Source organism: Schistocerca gregaria, chromosome 1 (assembly GCF_023897955.1).
Source record: "Schistocerca gregaria isolate iqSchGreg1 chromosome 1, iqSchGreg1.2, whole genome shotgun sequence".
Taxonomy (NCBI): domain Eukaryota; kingdom Metazoa; phylum Arthropoda; class Insecta; order Orthoptera; family Acrididae; genus Schistocerca; species Schistocerca gregaria.
The window spans coordinates 126487311-126513556 of NC_064920.1; the positions used below are offsets into that span (position 1 = coordinate 126487311).

The window sequence follows — 26246 nt, forward strand, 5'->3', positions numbered from 1 at the left end:
TGCCGATGTATAAGGCGCTGGGATTCCACAGCCAGCTACATAGTTTTAGCAAGAAGATCATTCCCATCAAGGATGCCCTCTCAGCACATTTTCAGTACAGGAACACAGCTATCAAAGGACGCGTTCTGGTTGTTGGATTTTGGTTGTTGGATTTCCTGATACCTCTGACCTTATCAACCTGCACCCTTTCACCACTCTGGGGCTGCAGATTCACAATGCCATTTATCATGTCAGTTGGATGAAGGTCACTTCCTGTGCCTCGGATTTGTATGCTAGGTACTCCAAAGTGTTTTCTGCACTCTCTTCTTTCTGGTGTCAAGGATTTTCAGAGCCATGTCACACTTCTTCCACCAGCAGTTCCTCAATTTTAGAAATCTTGGACCATTATATTAGTGCTACAAGACCATCTCTGACAGAAAATCTATCATTTACAGGATGCTGGTGTCCTCACTCCCATCTCCAACATTGTTCTTTTCGAGTAGCTCAACGAGGGGTACCCGCAGGGGGGAGGAGGAGGGGTGCAGTGGAGGCAGTTGCTCCTAGTGAGAATTCATTCAGTTTATGAATATAAAAATACCTGTAACTTTAGGGCTCTGTTATGTATGATTTAAAATACCTGTATAATTACCACTAAAATAACTAGAAAATATCGATAAATGACGTAAAAATGATATAACATATCTAAACAGAATTACAGGATGAACTAGAGCAATGAAAAACTTTAAAGAAGAATTTAACTAAAATGAAAAAATGAATATAAATTTAAAAATTATGTGTTTTTCTTTAAGAAATCTTGTTTGTTGAAGATGTGCAAAATTGTTATATATCGTCTTACAGCTATTGCCTATGAAGTATTTTTGCTTTTATTTCTACACCCACACGTGGTAGGAATTAACAACAGCAAGTGAGGCAACAAAGGGAATAATCACATGAACCAGCAGTTTATTGTTAACTTTTAAAAATGCATTCTTGAGTCACATTTAAGCATTTTTCCTGAAGGCACGCCCATTGTTCGTTCTCTGCATATTAAAAGAATCAGTTGTGTCATAAAGGGACATTAAACACAAACGTAAAAAATTTTATCTTCCTTGAAAAATAATCTATGATACAGTACCTATACATTAAAAAAATAAAAATAAAAATAATTTAGATAGATATCTATAGCTGCAATATTCGAGATTTTAGTAACTGTAAACAATGCTTATCTGGTAAGAAAAGACTGTTTACATGTTAACTAAATCTGGGCATTACTAATAAGCTGTAATAAAATAAAACAAATCTGCCAGTCAACAAACTACTACATGTGTACTTGGTCCCATTAAAAATGGTACCCATGGTGAGAGTTTCATCTTGAAAATGTTGACTTATAGGGTACTAAAATGTCACCTTCTCTGTTCCCACCTCACTATATACAAACCTCTTCACAAACCTCAACTGCCGCACAAGACAGTTGCACAACAAAACACACTCGGCAAAATTTTATTCTTTCAAATTTCAAATAATGGTTAACAATTGTCAGATGCTAATTTAAATTAACGTATTGTATTATGTTCCTTTTCGTTTGCTGAAGAAGTGTTCGAGGGTACTGTGAGGCCACTAATATCACTACTTGTCTGTAGAAGTAGGCAATATTCGTCATTGGAACTACTGTCAATGAACATGGTCTAGCACGGTGTGGCGTGAGCTACCTACATTTCCGGAACATTCCAGATGAGTGTTGCTATTTTCTAATAGGAACATATTGCATAAATATTTCCACATCCATCGCAAGAAACGGTTCCAAATGATCCCGCAAAACTCAAAGCCACTGGCTTGCAGTCTAATGGACACTGCGTTGTTTCATTGTTGAACCAAAACACCTCCCTTCCTCCCACCACCGTGATATGATTTCAGCTTCTGTTCTTTAGTCATGACTCAGCTAGGTTCGGCATCACATCACTTTAAGGGTTGTGTAAATTCATTGTGAGTTGTAAGTGGACAGTGGTTTGCATAGACGTTTATGCGTTGTGAATTTAAAAGCGCAGTGTATGCAGTGGAAATGACAGATATACATAAATTTTTTATACCTCACAAGTGAATGAAAACTACAAATGAAAGTGGAGGTGTTGAAGAAGATACTGTCTATGATGAGGTATCACAGGAAAATGGTGAGTCAAACGCAACCATCACTATTAAAAATTCCAGTAGTTGTGCTGATGGAGAAAATAAAGACAAGGCCAGTACCTCTGCTGGCTTCAAGTGCATTGATGAAAAGGGTAGTAGTATCCTAGTCAGTATTCCCGATATCTGAAATTACATCGAAAAAAAGGATGTTGACAATTTCCTAAAGCATAGGATTTTACTTAATCCATGGCAACCTGAAAAATGTTATAATTTTAAGACTGACGTAGGCAGCTGGTCTATTCTAAAGCAGTTAAAGGTGCCCTCTGCAAGTTTTGTGTGCTTTTCTGCCCACTCATAATGCATGGTAGTCATCATAGTGCATTCATAAGCTGCCCATTCACAAATTTCAAAAATTTCCATGAATGTGCAAAAATGCATATGAATTCCAAGTGGCATAAAGATGCAATAGAAAAGTTAAATAATTTCATTAGTGGTGTGACAAACAAAACTAAAGGTGTGGAAGAACTCGCCAACGAGAATCTTGCGAAATTAGTACAAACTGATCGTGCAAAGTTAAAATCAAATGTTTCTTGTATATTGTTTTGTGCATTACATGACTTACCTTTAAGAAGAAAAACAAATTCAACTGTGGTATTTGATGATTTGTTACAATTTAGAGTACAGTCAGGTGACGTAACACTGCAGAAATATTTTGAGGGTGCGCCTAAAAATGCTACCTATGTTTCTCATAGAACCCAAAATGATTCAATTGATGTATGCGCTGAAGTACTAAGAAATGATTTAATTAATACCATCAATAACAGCGAATCATTTTCAGTTTTGGCAGACAAAACAATGGATATTGCAGGCACAGAACAAATTCCTCTTTCTGCAGGTTATTTTGACCATGCAACTAATGTTGTCAGAGAAGACTTCCTTGGATTTACACCATTAGCAAGGTTAGATGTTCAACATATCTCCAACACAATAATATCTACTTTATCTGCTTGGGGTTTAAATCTAGATAAAATGGTAGGACAAGGCTATGACGGGTGCAGTACAATGGCCAGTAAAATTAGTGGAGTACAGAGGATAATTTCTGAGAAATATCCCAAGGCTCACTTCTATCGTTGTGCTAGCCATAGACTTAATTTAGTTGTGAATGATTTGATCACCTTACCAGAGGTTAGACATGCCATTGGTACTATCAAAGAAAGAATTTCTTTTTTCTGGGGGAGCACACAAAGGAAATTCCTAGTTGGGAACCTTCAAAAACTGTGTGAGACACGCTGGTCTGAGAAGCATGAGTCTATAAGGAAATTTAATGATAAGTTTTTAAAAATTGTTGAAGCATTAGCAATTTTACATAAAGAAGGAGATCGTGAAACTAGGCAGAAAGCCTGGCAACTTTACTGCACACTTACTTCTCCAACATTTATTGTTACATTAAAAGTCTTAGCAAAATATTCAGCCAAACTAGAACCTGTCACCAATATCCTACAATCAGAAAACATTAACTTGTTAGAAGTTTCAGAACACATTCAAAGAACTGTAAAAATGTTATTGGATGACAGAGAAAATGTGGAAGACGAATTTGTAATGATAATGAAAAGTGCTGAAAGCAACTATAGTGCACTTGGAATAGATGTCACTGGCATTTGACAACTGTGAGTGATGCACGACAACTGCATCGTTCAAATCATCCATCAGTTTCTGTCACTGAGTACTACAGAAAATCTCTCTTTATTCCATATTTGGATTCCCTAGTCCAGTCCTTGCAAGAAGGGGTTTCAGAAGATAGCAAGGCATCTTTTGAGATTTTCTGCTTGCACCCAAAGGTAATGAAATCCCAAAGTGACCTAGATATGAAAAGGATAAGTCAAAAGGTTTTATGGAGATCGTTTAGATAACTTCACTGAAGAAGCATAGACATGGATCACTATATGGAAACGCGATAAAGTAACTGAAGGAGATATTGCTGAATTAAGCCTGACTCATCTACTTGACAAAGCCAAATTCTTGCCCGCTGTAGCTTCAGCCTTGAAGATAGCCCTTAGCTTACTGGCAACCACTTGCTCTGCGGAAAGATCGTTCAGGTACTTAATTACCACAGTAACATTTTTCTGATTGTAATTAATTAATTAGAAAGACTTTGAAACAATTTCTTAAGTCAGATGAAACATTTCTTCTAATTATTTTTAAATCTTGTTTGAAATATTATCACAATAGAGTAACTGAAGAAGGTTACACTGTATGAATTGGTATAGGCCTATGTTTGTTTGCAGCACTCTCAGGAGTATAAAAACGTGGCTAAGAACTACCATGGAAGATAATCGAATCAGTTGTTTGTGTATGGTGTCAGTTCATTGTGATAAGATAAAATCAGAGGAGGAGTCCTTTATCGAAAAAGTGGTAGATAGTTATGTGAAGGACCCGAGACGAATTCAATTTCTATTTAAGTAATGCAGGTACGTGAGCAGTCAAGTTTTGCACATTATTAGTAACAGAACCGATTTCCACATTCATATGTCTTCTTTTGTTCTTAATATTAAATTTACAACAGTATTTCAAACTACATTAATATGTTTGTAACAATAAAACAGCCACATTATCCTTACAACTAAAGTTCACAAAATTTGTTAAGACATGAATCTGTTATAGGTTGTGGAAATTATTGTGTACATTTAGTTTTTACTTTACAAAATAGAAAGTAAAGCCCTGATTTTTGTTCACTTTTCACAGGACTAACAGAGAAAAGTGAATATAGCAAGAAAATGTATTAAGGCAGGTGAAAATAAATGATTTATTCTTACTTAAAGAGAGAAAATAATTTATTTTTATGTATTTAACAATCTGAAATTGTTATTATTTATTTTAAGCACCTATTAACATCTCTCAGCAGTGGTGCACTTACTGACATGGCGTTGTGCCTCAAAATGTGCATTTACGAGAGCAATTCAGAATATTCCCACAACTCATAAAATGAGACACCTTTACAGCAAATGTGTGAGAAACAGCAAATTCATCTAAAACTGACATGGCTGACACTAGGGCGTCTGCCTGTAGGAATACAGCATAGCACACAAAACTAAACTTTGCAGAGCTGCCAAATTTTATTTGGAAGTGCATTTCCAGTTTTATTTGTCTCCTCTCTATGACCTTGTGGAGTCGCCACACTGGGACCAAGTTTGAAACATATGAAAGTTGCCATTTACTTCAGTATTGCAAGCGAGTGTACGCCATTAACCATCCAGGCATTTGATCGACAAGGCATATGGTAGAGAGATGGTAACTAATAAGTGACTGATGATTAATGAGACAATGATGGCTTGTTTGTGATAGTTTGATAATGACTTAGAAATGAGTGGTCTCAATCCCTTAGGAGTCACAAGGGCCACCTGTGTTTCTAGGCTTTGTTCCTATAATATATCCGGGATGTGTCAGTTTCCAAACATACAGGAAAGATAAAAAGTGATTTTCAGCATCTTGAAGACCTGGTCAGACACAACACCACAGTCTGCCTGTATGGGTCAGGCACGGCGGATGACCGGGGCAAGGAACGTCAGACAGGCAGAAGCGGTTGCTGCTGCGTCAGCTGTCACACCATGGAAACAGACGGAACCTCATCACATGGCAGCCTGCACGTGTAGTGTGGTATCAAAGATCTGTCTCACACCATTGTTGTCAAATGCACCAGCAAATGCAAACAGCTGCTCCTGGCTGCTGTGAATCTGTCTGTGTTGAAACTTGATGTCAGACGGTGCAGCGAGCCAGCCAGAGTCACGCTCTGTGTGACCGACACCAATATACAATAACTATGCGGCCTGGCCCTTGCCATTGCTGTTCAAGGCCAGGTCTTTAAGGCCGGTTGCACTCACAGTGGATATTTTCCGCCAGGTCAATTGATCGTCGCCATTGTCAGAAGTCCAGTGTTTACACAAACGGCAGTAAAATCACCATAGCTACCACAGGAGTCAGCAGATTAAAGGCAATGTACTTTCATCATCAAACTCGTTTATTTACTTTTAGTGTGTTACATAAATTATTCATTGTTTTTAAACATACAGTTTTGTTTGAAATGAACAAACAGTAAAATGTAAATATGATTATTGTGTCGACTAATGAAAAGGAGCAAAAAAAAAAAACGAATAATTTGGGATCATCATTCAATTAATTCAAGAAGAGGGGACGATGGAGCTTTCTAAATGTTGTTTGAAGGGAAGGATGACAAGATACCCTTCAGTTACTTCCGAATGTTGATTTTTAATAGCAGGAAAACAAGTAGTTCAGAGAGAAAAAGCTTAGGACAAGATCAAATGAAAATGGTGGCAAAATGTACAGTCTGATAATGTAAAAACAGGTTTTACTATAGTTATAATATTAGTTTTTTATGTTCATAGCTCTGGCATGGTACTAAAAGAGCATCAGTATTTCTAAATTGCATATAGTGGGAAAACATCAGGCTTACCATAAAATGACAAATGCTCTTCACAGAACAATTGTAATTCAGTAAGCATATTAGAATGTGTAAGCCTATTCCAAAATAGAGCTGTATCACATGAAAGAATCATTCTTAGTTAGTACACTACGCAGCTGCAGAACACTGTTGTTAAGGGCATAAAAGAAGGTTTCACAGTAATGAAGCGAATTTGACCAGGTTTACACAGTTGAGTGTAGTGAACCATTTTTTTTTTTTTTTTTTTTTTTTTTTTTCCCCCCCCCGGACTGTTAATTTAAATCCAGCTACGTTCACTGCATGAACAGTGTTTCTGAGTGCTTAAACAATTATTAGTGGTAAGAAAACAATTTATTGGCAGAACTCGGGTCAGAAACACATCTGCAGCATTTTCAGTGTCATGGTCCACTCTTAGTCAGTAGTGGACTCTTACCCTATCCCCTAAGCTAAGGAGATTTTGTCTCAACTGGGTGCTAGCAAGATTTATGCAAAAACTGATCCTTGTGACACATAGCTGCAAATTCCTTTGCAGGCAGCCTCCATGACATTTTGGTTATCAATATCCCGTTTGGTCTTTTTCAATACAATCAACTCCCCTTTAGTATCATGAGTGCATTAGTAATTTTCCAGCAGTATCATGAACAACTGTTGTTATATGTTACCCAGGCTGCCAACTACCTGGACAATATCCTGGTTACTGGTGCCTTTCTCCAAGACTTCTTACACAATCTGAATCTTTTGTTTGCAGTGTCTGGCCATGTGGGTCTCCATTGTAACAAGGACAAGCGTGACCTGTTAGTGCAATGAGTGGAATATCTTGGCGACACCCTAAGTGCTTCCAGCGTCTACCCTGTCATGCAGTCCATTGAGGTGATCCAGAAGCTCCCTCTGCTTTGCCACAAAAATCAACTCGAATCTGTCTTAGGTCATTTCATTCTCCATGCAACTGCTGTCGCAGAGACTTCTTATGCATGAATGTCCAGCGCCTCTGATCCACTGAGTGTGGCAGGGTGTTCCACTTATTAAAACAGGTGCTCTTCAAGCCTACCTGCCTTATGACCTATGATAGCTGTGTACACTCACTACTGATACCTCCAATTATGGTGTGGGAGCTGTTCTTTTCCAAGTGATCAACGAGGTGGTGCAGCCAATTGCCTTTGTCTCTGAAGCTAGTCTCTAAAACTATTCTGCCCAGTGTAATTATGGCCAAATCAAAAAATAAGCACTGGCCATTATTTTTGGGTTCAGAAAGTCCAATGGTTATGTCTGTGGGCACCAATGTACCCTCAGTATGTACCAGAAGCCCAAGTTGCCCTTACTCTGGGTTTCAGCACCACACAGCCCATCACCTCCAACACTGTGCCCTGTTCCTCTCTGTCTATTCCTATGAGGCAATTTTGTGCTCCACCCTCCACCATACCAATGCTGACCTCCTTTCCCGCCCTTCACTAGGAGAGGACCCGGTGTTCAATACTGATCCAGAAGTCAGCTGCCACCTTGACCGCTGTTGCTGCTGACTTTGCACAGCTACTCCTGGATGTCAACCTTGTCTGACTCCACACTGCAGACAATCCAGTCTTCCACATCTCTTCCAGCACATCTGGCAAAGGTGGCCACCCAACCCTAAGGCTGTGGCACACCCAGATCTTCAGGTGTTCTGGGATCAACAACAGGACCTCTGTTCCCGGGACAGCATTGTCCTGCTCCAGGGTGACAACAACTGCACTTGGATGGTAATTTGGTGACTCTCTGCAACTGCTTCCTCCGGTTGCTCCACAAAGGACACTGGTGGACTGTTCTTACCTAGTGACTGGCTCACCATAATGTCTATGAGGCACGGATTCTACTATTAGAGATTTGGTCACTGCTTGCTCCACCTGCCAGAGTTGGTGAGGGCCCCACCTCAGCATTACTTAACATGGCCTTCCACTGCTGTTCCTTGGTCCCACATTCATCTGGACTTTGAATACCCCATCCTTGACTCTATGTGGCTTAGCATCATGCATGCTGGGTCCTGTTTTCAGTTTGTGGTCTGCAGGTCTTCCAATTTATCTTCCTACACCATTTGGACAATTGCCCAGATTTTCGCACTAGAGGGCCTCCATGCACTGTTGTTACTGCTAATGGGCTTCAGCTAACTTCCTCTGAATTTTCTGCCTTCTGTGCTCCTCACAGCATTGCATTAATTCCCACCTTGCCTCTAATGGCACTGCTGAGCATTTTATACAGACTTTTAAACTTCAAATGTCTAAACTACACGAGTACCACTCCTCTCATGAAAATCTTTATCTTTTTCTCAGATCATACTGAGGCACTCTGATGGAGGGCACCTCTCCGGCAGAGTGGCCCCATGGCTGCCCTCTCCACTCTTCTCTGTCCATTCTCCACCCGACAGACCATTCCCCTTCTCCTCTTCTTCCCACCAACATTGTTTGTCTCCCAGGGACCTGATGTGGGATATGATTTTTTTCTGTGGCTAGCCCTGGTGGCTGCCAACCACTGTTTCCCATCTTCTGAGGCAAGCTATGCTTCTCATCACATTCCTCAAGTGCTCCCAACTCTTACAACACATCAACCAATACTGCCCCTGCCAAGGTTTTTGCTGCTCACTCAGCAGATGTGTTGCTTCCACCTTCCAGTGTGCCCAGCCAGACGATGACTCCATTCACCATCCCAGTGGATGTCAACACAACAGCAACCCCTACCTCACCCTGTGGCAATGCTTCTGGCAGTGACGATGCCGTTGTTTCTCACTCCAGTCTCTGCCCCTCTTGGTCTTTCTCGAGAATTGGGGAAGATATGGTGTGTTTCTGGGGTCTCCTACAAGTTGCCAACCCACAACCTTACACAGTTATGCAGCTCCTTGCTCCAGTTCTGCAGGCACATTGGTCAAAGTCAGCTGAACTTTTCCTGCCCTGCAGGAAGCAAGCTAGTTCTGAGGGCACTCATGAGAGCAATAGAAACCACCATGGATATGGATCTTTGGGTGCATCTGCAGTCCATATTCCTCAGCCAGTTTGAGCACACATTGCCAGACCAATAGCTATCTAGTAGTCATCCACCACATGGGTGTAACTGCCTTCACCCAGCAAGCAACAGACAGTTCAATCTATGCCAGCAGAAGCAGAGGTTTCCCAGCACAATGTCACTGCCCAGACTTAATGATGCCCTTGCCACCTGGGACCAATGCGCATCATGACCTGCTGCTCCAGTTGTGGACTCTGAGGCTCAAACTCATTGTATTGCTCATGAGATGGAACTTCAATTTTTTGTATACTGTCCATCCTAAGAAGATAGGCACTTTTTTTGCAATAGAACTTTTCAGAGGATTGTCTCACATAAATATTTATTTACATTTTTTTCCGAAAACTTAAGGGTGTCCAAGAAGTCTTCCCTTCATTGTCAAGAAGGATTTTTCTTATTAGATTTGAAATGCTAAAAGAGTGCAGGACTTACATTTGTGAACATAAACTGATTGTGTCAACAAATTGATTCATGAGTGTAATCACTTGCTTACTGTAAAATTGTCCTAAGCCGGGAAAGTTTACAAAGACAATAACGTCAGCTTGGTAGGTCATGGTGTTAGTTTTTGGAGATGCAAAAGGAATTCTGCTGATATGTTACCGTTACACAGGTGAAACAATTACAGGATAATGTTACCCTAATTCCTAGACTAACTACAGCAAAAGATATACAAATGAAGGCCAGGTTTGGCAGGAAAGAAAGTCATCATCCAACAAGACATTATGCACCCACACACACACAAATGTCAGTGCCATGACAAAAATACATCAATTTAGATATGAATTGTTGACAGCCTCACCTTATTTGACTCCATCAAACATCCATCACTTCCTCAAGCTCAATATTTTCTATGATGGACAGAGATTGTCTTCAAAACGAGAACGGACAGCCAAAGTTGACAGTGTTTTGCAGGAACAGAGGAATCTATTTTTTGAGTTGAGCTCAAGGTATTGGAACATCAATGGGACAAATGTATTAGTACAAAGGGAGCATACACTGAAACATAAAAAAGTTACACTTGTGTGATTCACATCTTTCTATTCCACTCTAAGAACTTTTTGAACTACCTCATACATTACTGGCTTGCCACTACAGGTCACACAAGATGAAACAGTGTTACTTGCTGACAACTATAATATAATAATTACAAATAGGACACCAGAAATGTTAGGAGAAAGCTCACACGGCACTTATGTCTGTCCCCAACTGGTAACTCTTAATATAAGGAGACTAATCACAAAAACTTCTATATAAGTAGAAAACCTAATAGAAAAGCCTTAAAGTACAAAATGAGACCATAGAGGGAGCAGCTGTCCATAAATGTCTCAGTATCTATGTTGATCAACGGTCAAAACAACATTTCATTTTATTATCCATGTCATATATGTACAGATTTTTCGAATTTGCTACCCAAGAGCAAGCTACATGTAGCTGACCATGAGAGGAGCAAAAGACTTTGAGGTTGATAGAATGATATTTTCACACTGCAGCAGAGTGTGCACTGATATGAAACTTCCTGGCACATTAAAACTGTGTGCCAGACTGAGACTCGAACTCGGGACTTTTGCCATGCGTGGGCAAGTGCTCTACCATCATTGGTAGAAAGCAGATCATGCACGGACCAAATCAACACCTCAAGGATAATTACTGAGCAATCCTTAGAATACTGGTCTCCTTTTTACCTGGCTTTTGCTGACTTTGAAAAAGCCTTTGATAGGGTGCAGCATGAAGCCATCTGGCAAACAATGCAGAGCTACAAAGTACCTCCAAAGATCATCATGAAGATGATGTACAGAGAATATAATTGCCAGGTGAAACGTGATGGAAATCGCTCAGAACAATTCATTCTAAATTTGGAGTAAGGCACTGCTGTTTTTCTGACATTAGATGGTGTCATGAAGAACAGAACTCAAGAGAAAAGAAAGGAAGAATTATACAGTGTACTATATATGATCGCCTAGAGGACCTGGAGTTTACAAACAACATCTGTCTCCTGACCCATGTTTTCAAGGATATGAGTGAGAAGCAGAAGCTCAGAGAGCTGTATTAAAAATAAACACAGCTAAGACTAAAGAGCTTAGTATGAACAGTAAGAACAAGAATGCACTACCTGTGAAAGAAGAGGAGATTGAGCAGTTGGAGAGCTTTTGTTATCAATGAAGCATTGTGTACAAAAATGGTGGGCAACTGAAGACGTTGAAAGTAGGATCTAAACTGCATCAGGATCCATTGCAAGTACTATGACAGTTAGGCAGGATGTGAGAAAACTTGAATTTCTTGGCTGAGTAACTGTTCATAAGCCACACATCATGCCACATGACATCTCTTGGTATAAGGAGCATTAACACTGGACGATTCAACAGTGGAAAAATGTTGTTTGGAGTGACAAATTACGCTACACAGTGTGGCAGTCTGATGACTGGGTGTAGGTATAGGAAATGTCCGATGAACTTCATCTGCCCGAGTGTCGAGTGCCAACAGTAACAGTAACTGCCAACAGATGGTGGTTTTATGGTGTGGTCATGTTTTTCATGGAGGAGCTTGCACCCCTTGTTGTTTTGCATGGCATCATCACAGCAGAGGCCTACATTGATGTTTTAAGCACCTTCTTGCCTCCCACTGTTGAAGAGCAATTTGGGGATGGCGATTGCATCTTTCACTACATTTGAGCACTTGTTCATAATGCGTGGCATGTGAGGTAGTGGTTATATGGCAATAACATCCCTATAAGGGACTGGCCTGCACAGAGTCCAGATCTGAATCCTACAGAACACCTTTGGGATGTTTTGGAATGCTACTCTGTGCCAGGCCTCACTGACTGACATCGATACCTCTCCTCTGTGCAGGACTCTGTGAAGAACTGGCAGCCATTGCTCAAGAAACATTCCAGCACCTGATTGAACATATGACTGTGACAGTGGAAGCTGTCATCAAGGCTAAGGGTGGGCCAACATCATACTCAATTCCTGCATTAGCGACAGAGGGTGACACGAACTTTTAAGTCATTTTCAACCAGGTGTCTGGATAGTTTTGATCACATAGTGTATTTAGATATAAAAAGGTTAGTTAAAGGGTGAAAAGCTGTTAAAATGATATTGTTGAAAGCTGTCTTACTTAAATGCAAGATTTTCATGGACTACTGATTGTAGATGAGAAACAAAAGGATTTTCCATTCTGCTGTGTCCAAGAACACTGTACCCGGTATGCAGCAAAAAGAAAAAAAAAATTCATAAATAGTTAACGCATCCTAAAAATCAAGAAGGTACAGTACATTGTTTCGGTTTTATGAAGTTGTCAGTAACTTTTACACTGACTAGAAGCTACATTCCCCATATTATAAGTTGTTCCTCTAGTCAGCATGAATTAATGTCACCCTGCACAGATAAAATTTTTTCAACGTATATAAAATCAAACAGAAAACGTTTAAGGGAAGTAGGACATCAAACGGGCCGACTTGGAGCAGGAGAGGCATCACAAGATATTTTAATTTCGAGTCTCTATACTTTTACAAATAATTTCATAAAACTTTGTCAGCATCACCAGGAAGGAATCACGGTTGATGCTCATTGCAGTGTAAGTTCAGAAACATGACAAAGTAATTTTTTTTACATGTTAAATTTCATAATTTTTTCACTTATTAATGGCTGCATTTGTTGCTACAGGTACACTTTTCTTCATAAGTAAGAGAGATGGTTGAATGGATTTTGCACAGCATACATACCATACTTACATGTGTATGAAACTCTAGAATTTATTCAATTTATGAAAAATCGAATTATCTGTTGTATTTTAAATTTCATGTTTAGAAAAAACACAACTTTTTTAGTTAATTTCCTCAATTTTTGCCACAGCTTTTAATAGATTTGGAAAATTCTAGAGTTTCATGCACCTTTAAACATGGTTCATCAAACTATCTCTCTTACTTATGAAGAAAAGTTTTACTATCGCAACAAATGCTGCCATTAGTAAGTGAAAAAATGATGAAATTTTACATGTGAAAAAGAATTACTTCATTATATTTTCGAACTTCCACTGCTATGAGTGTGAATTCTAAATCCTTCCTGGTCACCCTGACAAAGTTTTATGAATTTATTTGTAAAAGTAGAGATAGTGGAAATTAAAATGTCCTGTGGTGCCTCTCCTGCTCCAAGTTGGCCCGTTTGATGTCCTACCCCCATTAAGGAGTGAGTATAAAGTTTTTTGATAAGTTTTTAAGCAAAACAAGAGAAACTCTGATGCCAATGAGTGCAGTGGTCGCCCAAGAGATGAGTTGTTTTTTTAGCGGTTGTTGCTGCAGCAGACCTTGCACGTCTTGTGAAGGGATTAAGTTATCACTACTATGATGAGTACTTTGTGGCATTGTGATTGTTTCTTTGACTGGTCTCCTGTACCAACCATTTTGTCAATATATCTACTTGTGCTTAATGAGCCATTGTGTTTTTTATGTGCCGCAATGTGCCTGTTGTGCTTCCTATGTGCTTTCTACCCAGATCAAAGCTATCGCAGATCAGGTGTCTGCAGGTCATGCACAACCAGCTAGTGTTTCCACATCACCACATCCTCACAGGCATACTCATGAATGTTACTGTGCTAAAGACCACACCACTATGTATTGATATGTACAGTTATCAAACTGTGTCAAACTGCTTGTACATCTTGGATAGAAAGTCTGTCCCTTGTTTTCATATAGAAATAGCGTCTGACATGTGTGACTGTCCACACACAATGCTCATAGGGGATCAACCAGCACCATTTTAGCTATTGGCTACCAATTACTTGTCTGTCACCACCTATGGCATCTGTCCATCACAACTACATCTAGAATTGCACTGCACGTTCAGCCGGAAACTCACCATTGCAGTTATCACAGAACCAGCCATTGGTGCTGATTTCGTAGCATGTTTTCAGCTGCTCCCTAACATTCCTGGGTCTCAACTCATTGACGACGACTCCGGTCACTTAACTGTTGGGTTCTGCCATGTTGTACCAAATTTTGTACTGAAGTTCATCCATGCTGCATCACCAGGATGTTCTAAACCATTTTCCAGCCATCATGCAGTCACGTTGAGCGCCAAGAAAAGAATGACACCGCACAGTACATCACGCATGCACCAAACCTAGTCGTCCAGTTTTCAATAGACCATGACACTTCACAATGGAGCAATTTGTTTCTGCTGAAGCCAAATTTGAGTTTTCACCTTGAAATGACATCATTCACCATACAAACAGATCCTTTAGAGAAGATCACATAAGGAGGTCCATGGCAGCTCGTAGCACTGTTGCAGGCTTCCAGCCGTGAAGTGCTAACAGCTGCAGGTGAAAACAATTCCCGTATACTGAAGTGTTGCCACAGAGATGTTTATAAAATTGCATTACATTATTGGTTGAGGTAGGCCTGTGAAGCTGCTGCACCTAGCCACTGCAGCTGCCAGTGATCAACTTACAGCAACTCAACTGTATCAACTAAAGTCCTCTCCTCTCCAGTCCATACTGAAAAGGGATACATCCTGACAGACCTACGGCAAATATTGTGTATTGTGCTCATAATGCATGCAGCATCCCAGACATATATCCTCTTCCAGGAGTTTGCTACTTCAACTATGCCCTCAGCAGAACTTCAGTGTTCTTGGCAGCATGAAGGCTTCCATGCAGATACCAGTCACCATGGAAGACAGCCCAAAGGCATCCATCAGCACAATGCTTGGCATCTTTGAATCACTTTAGATGCCATTTTATCTCCATAATGCAGAAAAATATTGCACTGATTCATCAACAGTGCTGCATCACCTGTTGCTTCCTTTACCTCAACATAATAGTAGTGTTTTCTTCTTCATCACAGCTGCACTGAACCACTGATTTCTGAGAAGCTTATGCATTTTCGAATGGTATCTCACCTTAGGAACAGTATCCTCAGTAAATAGTTTGGGGTTCAGAAAAGTTGCTCTACTGTTAATGCTCTTTACGTGCCAACTCAACCAATGTAGTCCGGGGACATAATTCTGACTGGTGAAAATCACATATTGGGTTTCCCAAGCCTCAGATCCACTAGTGTCACTCATATGTGTGAACAATCTTCTGTCTAATATATAGCATGCAGAATTAGTTTCTTTTGCAGATGACACTAATATTGCAGGGTTCATACACCCTGGAATAGTCAGGAAAAACCTGGGAAATTTTTAGACATCCAGAAATATTTCATTACATTAGTTTTCATTTAATTTTTTTGTATTTTCAGCTGGTAATAGCATGTTACTCTAACAAAGAATTTTACTTTAGCCCACTGTTGCAGAATAATATTGAAGCAATAAAATTTAAACAAGATAATAAATCCAAAATAAAACTGTAGTTGCAAATTAAATGTGTGCTTTAACAATTACAGAAGACTGTGAACCCACACGAGACTCTGCCAACTGCAAAATGTGTCATAGACTACGCAATACTTAGTAACAACAAATTGCTTTAAGTGTGTCTGTCTCTTTGGCCTTGGTTCAATGAGTGTGGCGTCACAGATGCTTACGATTGTAATAGGTCGAGGGAGAATGTTGCATATGGTAGTGAGAAAAGTTTTACTTTCAAAGTAATTTCCTTTTATGTAAGGCAAATTATGTTACGTGTGAGAATGTGCAATTAATTTCTTATAAAAACACTGAAGATCAGACATTTACCCTGTTATTTAATATTTTACTGCCACATTTTGTTTGATGTCTCTTAAAGGATAACACAAGCTACGAAAGACTAAGTTTTTCATATTTATTATAGTTCTTTCATAGAGAACAAATTAAGCACAACTATGGCAAAAAGTATAGCTATCCTTTAAAAAATGTGCAAAGTGAGTTATTGAAAAAGTCCGTATGTTATTTTCTTTTCTATCATAAAGTCAAAATGTTTGATGGAAAATGTAATCAGCCAGGTAATATACGAAATGTCTGTGCCCAGCAAAAAAATTTATAATAATGCTTGACAGAAATATTCTGTGCCTGCAAAGAAAAAAAAGATAGCAAAATACTTTTATTAGCCAATATTATATGTAATAGCTTAGCTTTCTCTTGTAGCTATGCTGTGTGTACAGTAATTTAATTTAACTTTTTCTGTTTGTGTGTTTGCACTAATTAAGAATGATGCTGCTATTGGCTGACTATATAAATGAATATCTGCTGTCTTTGGCTGGTAATATCATGTGCCATAAACTATGATTGGTGGACAAAAGCACATTGCTATCTCGATTTCAGTACTTCAGAACTTAATATGCCATATTTGGTGGAGTTCATGTTTGTTGTTGCTGTTGTTGCCGTCTTCAGTCCTGATACTGGTTTGATCCAGCTCTCCATGCTACTCTATCCTGTGCAAGTTTCTTCATCTCCCAGTACCTACTGCAAACTACATCCTTCTGAATCTGCTTAGTGTATTCATCTCTTGGTATCCCTCTACAATTTTTACCCTCCACGCTGCCCTGCAATACTAAATTGGTGATCCCTTGATGCCTCTGAACATGTCCTACCAACCGATCCCTTCTTCTTGCCAAGTTGTGCCACAAACTTCTCTTCTCCCCAATTCTATTCAAGTTCCTGTTTATATTTCTGTAAAGTGAAAATATACAGTATAAATGTTGCTGCATCTCAGAGGTATTTCCAAAATCATTGTTTTTGCTAAGTTTGTTTTCTAAAATTCTGGCAAATTCTATATGGTGTATGAAACATTAACCATTAAAAGAACATAAGTTTTACAGCTCAAAGGGAACTTATATTGTCACATAATGTGCGAAAACTGTAACTTCACCTGGAAAATGTGTATTTTTAACTGGGAAATCTGGGAAAAATCAGGATTTTTTTTTCTTATCCATGTACTTTAATCAATCCAAGCACACATACAAAAAGAGAAGTAATGGTAAACAATGTTCTTAAAAGTTTCATTGACTTGTTTTCTGTGAAAGAGCTCACTTTCAATTTCATATTCAGTTCTGCACATCCAGGGGTACTGTATTAACGACAAGTGTAACACATGCTGAGAAAATAATGACTAGGGCGGAAACTTCAAAATTTCATGGTGTACATATTCACGAGAATTTACACTGGAAGAAGCACATTTCTGAATTCCAAAAGCAACTTAGTTCAGTCACTTTTGTACTTAGAATCATACCAAATCTTGTTGACATATTTTGAATATTTTCATTCAGTAGTGTCATCTTTAAGAACGAAAGTCTTAGTTTCTCAGAAACATGCTGTAAGAATAATATGTGGTACTTATTCATAAACACCTTGTAACCTGTTTAAGGAGTTGGGCATTCTGACTACTAATTCAAAGTAGATTTTTTTCCCTCATAAAGTTGATAGTAAATATTCTATGACAGTTCAAAAGGAACAGTTATACACATAATTACAGTACTTGAAAGAAAAATGACATTTATTACTTCATATTAATGTCGTCTTTGGCACAAAAAGAGATGCACAATGCTGCAAGAAAAATTTTTGATTATTTGGCCACTGATATAAAATGTCTGACAGACAGCAAAATAAAATTTGAAAACAAACTTAAAAAGGTTTTTCTTTGACATTGCCTTCTATACAGCAGACTTCTCACAATGTAATGTGTGAAAGATGGTGGATAGAAATTACAAAGTCAAGTCTGTATATTTAAAAAAAAGATATATAAATGTTCAGCATGTAATGAAAAACAACTCATTCCACATTATTACAAATTATTGTGCCAAATGAGGCAAGGAACATAAAAGTAATTAAATAACAAAAGAAAATCCAGGATGGAATAATGACAATACTATGAACACCCAGTCGGCACTGATGGTTGACACCAACAACTGTGCCTTAGGAGCAGCTTTGCAACAACACTTCAGTGGTTCCTCAGAACCATTGGTTTTCTTTTCAATGAAGCTTATGCCTACAGAACACCAACGATGTGCCTATGACAGGAAGCTGCTTGTCCCATATGAGGTAATCGGGTACATCCGCCAAAAGCTGGAGCCTGGGAACTTAATGACATTTCCACACTACAGAACCATACTATATACCTTGCAGCAAAGAAAAAGTCACTGCTCACCATGTCAATTCCACCAACTGGAACATATCTCTCAGTTCAGCACAGACAATATAGCTGCCAATTGTAAGCATGAGTTGCTGGGATCACTGGTTGCATCAATTTCACAACAGTCACTGCAGCTCAAGAGGTTAGTACAGAGATGGACTCTTATCACCAAAACCCAAAAACTGGCCTTAGGCTGGCACAGGCATAAATTATTATGTGATACCTCCAATCGCAAATTACAACCTTTCCTACTAGATGCTTTCCCCCAGCAGGCCTCTGACAGTGTCCATAACCTGTGACACCCAGGTGTTAAAGCTACTACCAGGATTCATCACTATGTGTGTCTTGGCATCTGCTCAGATTGTTGCAGCTGGGACCACTGCTGTGGTGAATGTAAGCTTAGTAACGTTGACCTGCAAATCCATGACCCAGTTGGTGATTTTCCTGTGGCTACAGGGAAGCTTATGTATGCTCATGCTAACATTGTTAATCACTTCCGCACTTCTGATATTCATCAGTATATTTCACCTATCATTGAATATTTCACACACTGGCCAGGTGCAACACCAATTTCTTACATCTCAGCTGATACTGTGGCACTAGCATTTGTCAGTAAATGGACTGATCATTACGCATTGCTATTCCACATCAAAAAAGGCATTTCTGGCCAAGAGAAGTCTACTAATATCAAATACCGGCCTTAATTTGAGGAAGAAATTTATGAGGATGTATGTCTGGAGTAGCATTGTATGGTAGTGAAACATGCACTGTGGGAAAACCGGAACAGAAGAGAATCTAAGCATTTGAGATGTGGTGCTATAGACGAATGTTGAAAAGTAGGTGGACTAATAAGGTAAGGAATGAGGAAGTTCTACGCAGAATCGGAGAGGAAAGGAATATGTGGAAAACACTGATAAGGAGAAGGGACAGAATGATAGGACATCTGCTAAGACATGAGGGAATAACTTCCATGGAACTAGAGGGAGCTGTAGAGGGCAAAAACTGTAGAAGAAGACAGATATTGGAATACGTCAAGCAAATAATTGAGGACGTAGGTTGCAAGTGCTACTCTGAGATGAAGAGGTTAGCACAGGAAAGGAATTTGTGGCAAACCCAAATTTTCCACATCACCAAAGGTTGTGAAAGGAAATCTGAATTCCAGCTATTCAAAAAGCTTGCCTAATTCTTTGGCACTCATCATCACCATCCAGCCCAAAATGATACGGTTCAGCGATGGCATTAAATTTTGGAGGTGGCTCTAGTTTGCCACAACAAAGCAAGGACTACTGTACTCCTCCACAAACTTCTCAACCTCCACTTGTTTCAAGACAGACCTCAACACTGCAGTGACTAGGCTCTTTCACAGTATATGATGAGCAGCTTCAAATACCAGAGAATGTGTCAAATTCTCTGCTACCTCTTCTGACTCAGACATTTCAGCATTCCTGTATGAACTGCACAACCGTATACCATGCATATGGCCTAGACTTGGCTCTCGGCATGTCACCCCAACATCCTATGTTCATTCAGATTCAACAACTGCCATGCATGTAATGGTCAGTGTTGAGGGGGTCAGGCCTGGTCTCCAAAGTCCATTTTCTGGACCTCACAAGATTGTTAGTCGAAGTCATTATACCCTGGAGGGTTCCATAAATGGAAACACATAGACACTGTCACTGGAACATATAAAGGTGACATACACCTTCCCATTTGAACCCACTTCTATGCACTCGCCTCAGACAACCTCAACACCACCTCTCCAGGCAGCACAATCTTTGGTCCAGTCCTACTCTGGGCCTCGAGTGCACTTACCAGCCTAATTTACCAGACCCTCAACTACACCCTCCCTTTGGGAGGGGGGTTACGTTTTGTAGCCAGGATACATTATAATATAATACACGACACCCAACAACATAGAATGCAAGTTTGATGTCTAGATTATATCACCACAGTGTGTCCATTTTAAGAGGATCCAGCAGGAATAGGGAGCAGATGATTCAGATGTATCCCTGTTGGTGCTGCTGCTTCACTGGACTGACCTGCATATAACGTATACTCTCACAGACACAAGGCAGAACATACTCATCCATTAAGTGTGCTGTGATGGAGTAGTGATTTCATTGGTCACTTGCGTGATGGGATATGTTGTGATTTGAGTGGTCATCCAAGCAATGGGGAGTGCAGTGTAAAAAGTGGTTATTTGTGTGATGGGTCATACTGTGGTTTCAGTTGTCACATGAGTGACAGATTTTGTCATGTGCTAGTGCCCACTCATGTGACAGTGAGCACTGTGGTCACCTGAGCCACAGATTGTTCACAGTGTATTTCAGCAGTTGCAACAGCCCCTATACCATGACTAAGTGGTCACCCCTGCAACAGGTGCTTTGTGACATTGTCATCCATCTTGTCTGTGAATAGTTTCTTGAACCAACAATCTTCTCAATAACTTATAACACAGTGAGCAGATACATCTTTCATGTGTCGCAACATGCCTGTTGCACTTGCTATGTAAATAATCCCAATATTATATAATGTCAGCCATCTGAAATTTGGGAGATCTGTACTCAATGCACACTGTTTGCTAGATAAGATGTAAACTATTTATTTATGACCCCCTTACTCTTATTTCCAGTACTTCAGATTTACCTAGAAGTATATCATGACAAACTATGTCAGATGATTTGATGAGGTGTGGGTAGATAACTGTTACATTAAATCCTTTATCTAGGGCTTCTAAAACTAATTTTGTAAATTTTCCTGTAGTAGCTTCTGTTCCCTTTCCAGATCTGAAAACAAACTGTTCTTTCCACAGAAGTTGATATTTATTTAAATAATCTGTAAGTCTGTTTTCCACAATAGTTTTCTATCATTTTTGCAAATGGAGGCAGTATTGAATTTGGGTTGTAATTATCTATATTTTCTTTACTATCTTTTTTGTGGATGGGAAGAACTTCTACTAGCGTTAGGTAATCGGGGAAGCAACTGGAAGTGAATGATTGATTTATAGTATCTGTCAGAAATGCTTGTATGCTGCTAATACAGTCCCATAGTAGACACACTGCAACCTCATCTGGAACTATTGATATTTTACTCTTAAGTTTATACACAATCCCAGTGATGCATGGTTAGTAGCAGCAGCTTTAGGTAAAGTATCTAGTTATTTGCAGCTGTATATTGAATTTTTGGTAGCTTTACTATACGTTTAGTTGCCATGTTACTACAGTAACAGTCAAGAAAGTTATCCTTAGGATTATCTATTAAACAACCTTTATTTTTAATTTTCATATCTATCAGGTTTGGCATGGTGCTACCAGTTTCTTGTTTTACTATATTCCTTGTTACCTTGCTTTGATTGTTGAACATCTGTAAGCTTTATCCTTTTGAATTCTTTTTACATCCTGCAGCAGTTTCCTATAGGTTCCTTTGCATTTGATAAAAAACTGTAAGAAGGCTCTGGGCTACTCTCATTGTCTTTTCTAGAGATATTTGAGTGTTCAGAATATTCTGGTACCTTTGTTGCCGAGTTTTTTCTGATGGATTCTCCAACAGAATGTGCGATTTTAGGAAACGTCTCGTCAAATTTTAATTTTAATATAGTCATGAAATTGCTCAGTTTCAGTTTTACATTTACATATGTTCCTGAACATACTTATGACCATGTCTGGCTGGTGCAGTATTTCTCACCTTTTCTTTAACAGTGTTTATCATTATAGTTTTCTTTGTTCGTCTGATGATATTTCGTGTGTAAATGTATTAGGGATAAACTGTGTTATAATCTGATACAAGACATTAGGCTCTTGTCGAAATTTGTTTGTGTGTTGTGGTAAAACACCCATTCTCAATATAAGATGGAGTTGATGGATCTTGTTAATGTTCATTCAGTTGAGGATGTAATGGTGCCAGAGGTATCTAAACCATAAACTCAAGATCTCTCACCAAAATTCTGGAGCAGTTGATAATTTGAGCTGCAAAACAAACACAGATGACCACTCTTGTTACAGCATTGGCCACAAAGCAAAAAGAAATGACTACTAGACAGGAGGATATGCCCACTTGGCAAGAACTGGCCACCAGTGAGCACTCAATTTAATGACTTAGCAGAGAAACAGGAAGCCAGATTGAAGGGACTAGAAAGTGACATAACTGGATTGTGAAAAGCTCAAGAGCTGATCCCTGGATCTATGGAGAAGCTACGAACAGAAGTGAATGAGATCCCTGATAGGTAGGTATCCTTAGGTTACACTGTAGACAGTCTTTCATACCAAGTGATTGATTTGTCATTAGAGTAAGGAAAAATAGTACAAGAACTGTTTACTGTGCACAGGCAGCAAGACACAGCACACATAGATGCTTGGGCAAATTCAGACGGAGATCAGATCATAAAATCTGTGAACATGTGAATCGAGACTTGTTTTAGTAATCTGTTGACCCTGCCAGCAGTGAGCTGAAGAAGGAATTACTCGAGATCAAGGAACAAATAGGATCTGATTCTTTTCAGTGGATAAATAAAATAGTTGAAACAGTGAAAGCCCAGAAGAAAGGGTTAATAGATGTCCAGGGGGCAGTGCAGAAATGCTAATATGAATTGCATGAAAATATAATGACGTATACCTTGATCCTAGATCAGACTATAACAAAATATATGTGTATCAACATGTTCAAAATATTTCACTGTTTTCACATGGTATGCTGCTGGTGACAATGCTATACACAGCAATAATGATGGAAATGAAAATCCTTAAGCATAGAAACTGTTAAATATATTCATCAAATATGATGATATATCCTGAGGTACTCATTTGTGGCTTTACATATGTATTGCCATGGCCATGGACCAAGGTGCAAAAGATAAGTTACATAACTGAATATATGCACGATGACAGGGCCCTATGGCCAACAGAAATAAATGATTCATGCAAAAAATACACCAAATTATTAAAAGATGTCAGATAGTAATATGAACATATGGGAGCAGTATCACATACACATGGTTTAAAAGGACAATGCATTGGTAGATTTATAATTTTTACTCATGTGATTTTTTTATTTTTTTTTATTTTACACATCTTTTCTGTGAGACCAAATTGAGGAGCATAAATCCAAAGTCATGGAATGTGTTAGTACATGAAATTACTATATAAAAGTACTAACAGATAAAATAAAAATTTTATGAATCCAAAAATGTCAAGTTATAAGTTTATGTATAAGCAATCAACAATATAACAGAGGAATCAACTTAATTTTTCAAGGAATTGCTAGACAGAACAGAGGGTGACACCCTTGGAAAATACTATTCCAGTATTGATGACTGAAATACTGTGATACCATCTATAGTTGTCTCTCTGCTAGTTCCCTGTTTAGAATGTGTTAATAGATAACAAATTCAAAAGACCAGGAGAAATTAGTTAAGGAGCCCATAATATAGTTAATAGGCCAGAATTGGTCACAATTGGTTTGAAGAACATTCTTGATAAGTTGGGTGAATGATTTGGCCACACTAATTGCCCAATAAGAGTCACATAAGAATTTATGGAATGTGACCGAGTCAATTAGTGCACAAAATCCTGGTTTGGCAGCACTTACTCAAAATATGGATGGCAATAGAGGCAGTAATGTCTCAGTATTTCTACAGTGCACTTCCAGCGACTTGTTAAGTCCATGACATGTTGAGTTGGTGCACTATGCCCGGCATAAGGGTGTCTGACACAATATTAGGAGGCATTCCTTGACTTTTGACACCTCAGTGTGTAATTGTGGCCCATTGTTGTGCAGGTAATACTACAGAAGAAGGTTTTTACTCAGAGCTTTTCTCTTCTCAAAATGGGAGCTTGCACCGGTGCTTCAAAAAACAACTTAGTAACGCATGCTACTGGAATGAATCCATTTCTCATACAGATGTTTCAACAATCTTGAAGGCAACACTGCCTGTTGAAAATGGAGAGAAACATATCACTGTGTCAGAAGCCAGTTGGAATGAATTTATGTCTGTATTGGGGTCTATTAATGTAACTGAAGGAGACATTAAGTTGCAATCAGGACCCAGAGGTTATTACTCACAGAGTCCTAGTACAGGAAACGGTTGTAGTAGAGGACAACTGCATGAACCATATGCTGGTTTCCTCAGCAGAATAGCCACCTGGACAGTTATCAGAAACATAGCAAAGGACATTACAGTACAAACTGAAAGCATTGAAAAAGGAGATACAGTTCTGGCTATGGGACTAATAATAATATGTATTGGAGTAACAAACAACTGAAAACACCATCAAATTATGATTGGGGATCACAATCACCAGTGATTACCAAAATCATTGAAGAAAGCATACATACAACTGAACAACACCTGTAAACAACCACATTGAGCGCCAGAGAGTTAGGTGTACCAATATGATGGAGCAAGTAAATCAAAGCAAACAGGAATAACCATTGTTACCACAATCTGTGATTTGGAACAGTATTGGGGATGTTTCAGTAACTATTGTTCTAGACACAGAAGAATTTGGCAGTGTGATTTCAAGCAGTTCATAAAGACGTATTGTCTCTATAAACAGACACTAGGGATTGACTATATAAAATTGTTTGATGAGATAGAGAACCACTTGCCTCATTTGTCAACACACAGCAGAGCTAATGTTTGGCAGGAGAACAAAGAATGAATGAATGTGTGGACCAGATTCCACAGGTTCCCAGTGACAGATTAGTGAGAAGAAGAGGTCCAGAAACCTTTGACCAGTTTGAAAGACAAGGCATTCAGAAGAAAGCACAATTATGACAAAATCGTGATAAAAATAATAAAGTGAACAAGAAAGTATCATTAAGAAACCATCCACCTCTTTAATAAAAGTAACAGGACCTTTTGTATTTCTAAGGATCCCAAACCCTGGTGGATATTTATTAGGCTATCCAAGCAATCATCATATTAAAGGACTTTACCCTCAACAAGTTAGGAACACAGTGTCAATAGGAATTTTTTATGTATTGTTATCCATAATAGATAAGTATTATCCTGTGAAATGTGTAGGAGCTCATGGATGATTCTTGAATTTTAATTGGTCATGTTATCAGAATATGCAATGTCATTTTTCTTCATAATAAGATCTGCATACAAATGAAGCATATTATCACAAAATTGTTTAAGAGAAAGTTTTATATCCATGTAGATTGATTGATTTCCATCTGCCAGTCTTAAGACCACCATTTCCTACATCTACGTCTTCGTACATGGTTAGTATGCAATTCAGGTTCCATCAAACCACCTTTGAGCTATTTCTCTAGTGTTCCACTCTCAAACAACACACATATCACATGGACACTTATGTCTTTCTGTATGACCTCTGATTTTCCTTATTTTATAGTGATGATGATTTCTCCCTATGTAGGTGGGCAGCAAAAAAATACATTCACACTCTGAGAAGAAGGTTAGTGATTGAAATTTCATGAAAAGATCCTACCACAATTGGAAAGGCCTCAGTTATAATGATGGCCACTCTAATTCACAAATCATTTCACATGGCACACTTTTCCCTATTTTGTGATAATACAAAATGTGCTGCCCTTCTTTGAACTTTTTACATCTCCTCTGTCAGATCTATATGATGCAGAACCCACACCACACACCAGTATTCCA

At 38.8% G+C, this 26246-nt stretch overlaps 1 protein-coding gene across 1 annotated transcript; it reads left to right on the top strand.

The window, feature by feature from the left end:
- Positions 1 to 2077: 2077 nt before the first annotated feature.
- LOC126325927 (52 kDa repressor of the inhibitor of the protein kinase-like) lies at positions 2078 to 4791 on the top strand. Its single transcript, XM_049995631.1, has 6 exons — positions 2078 to 2255; positions 2414 to 3757; positions 3871 to 3941; positions 4033 to 4199; positions 4389 to 4515; positions 4765 to 4791. Exons 1-6 carry the CDS (start codon positions 2078 to 2080, stop codon positions 4789 to 4791), a joined length of 1914 nt encoding a protein of 637 aa, XP_049851588.1.
- Positions 4792 to 26246: the final 21455 nt, after the last annotated feature.

Excerpts from the sequence above, each read along its gene's own strand:
- LOC126325927 (XM_049995631.1), top strand. The coding sequence starts at position 2,078 with ATGAAAACTACAAATGAAAGTGGAGGTGTTGAAGAAGATACTGTCTAT. Across the intron at positions 2,256-2,413 it reads CAAGTGCATTGATGAAAAGG|TTAAAGGTGCCCTCTGCAAG; the intron begins GTAGTAGTATCC and ends ATTCTAAAGCAG. Across the intron at positions 4,516-4,764 it reads AGTCCTTTATCGAAAAAGTG|GTTGTGGAAATTATTGTGTA; the intron begins GTAGATAGTTAT and ends AATCTGTTATAG.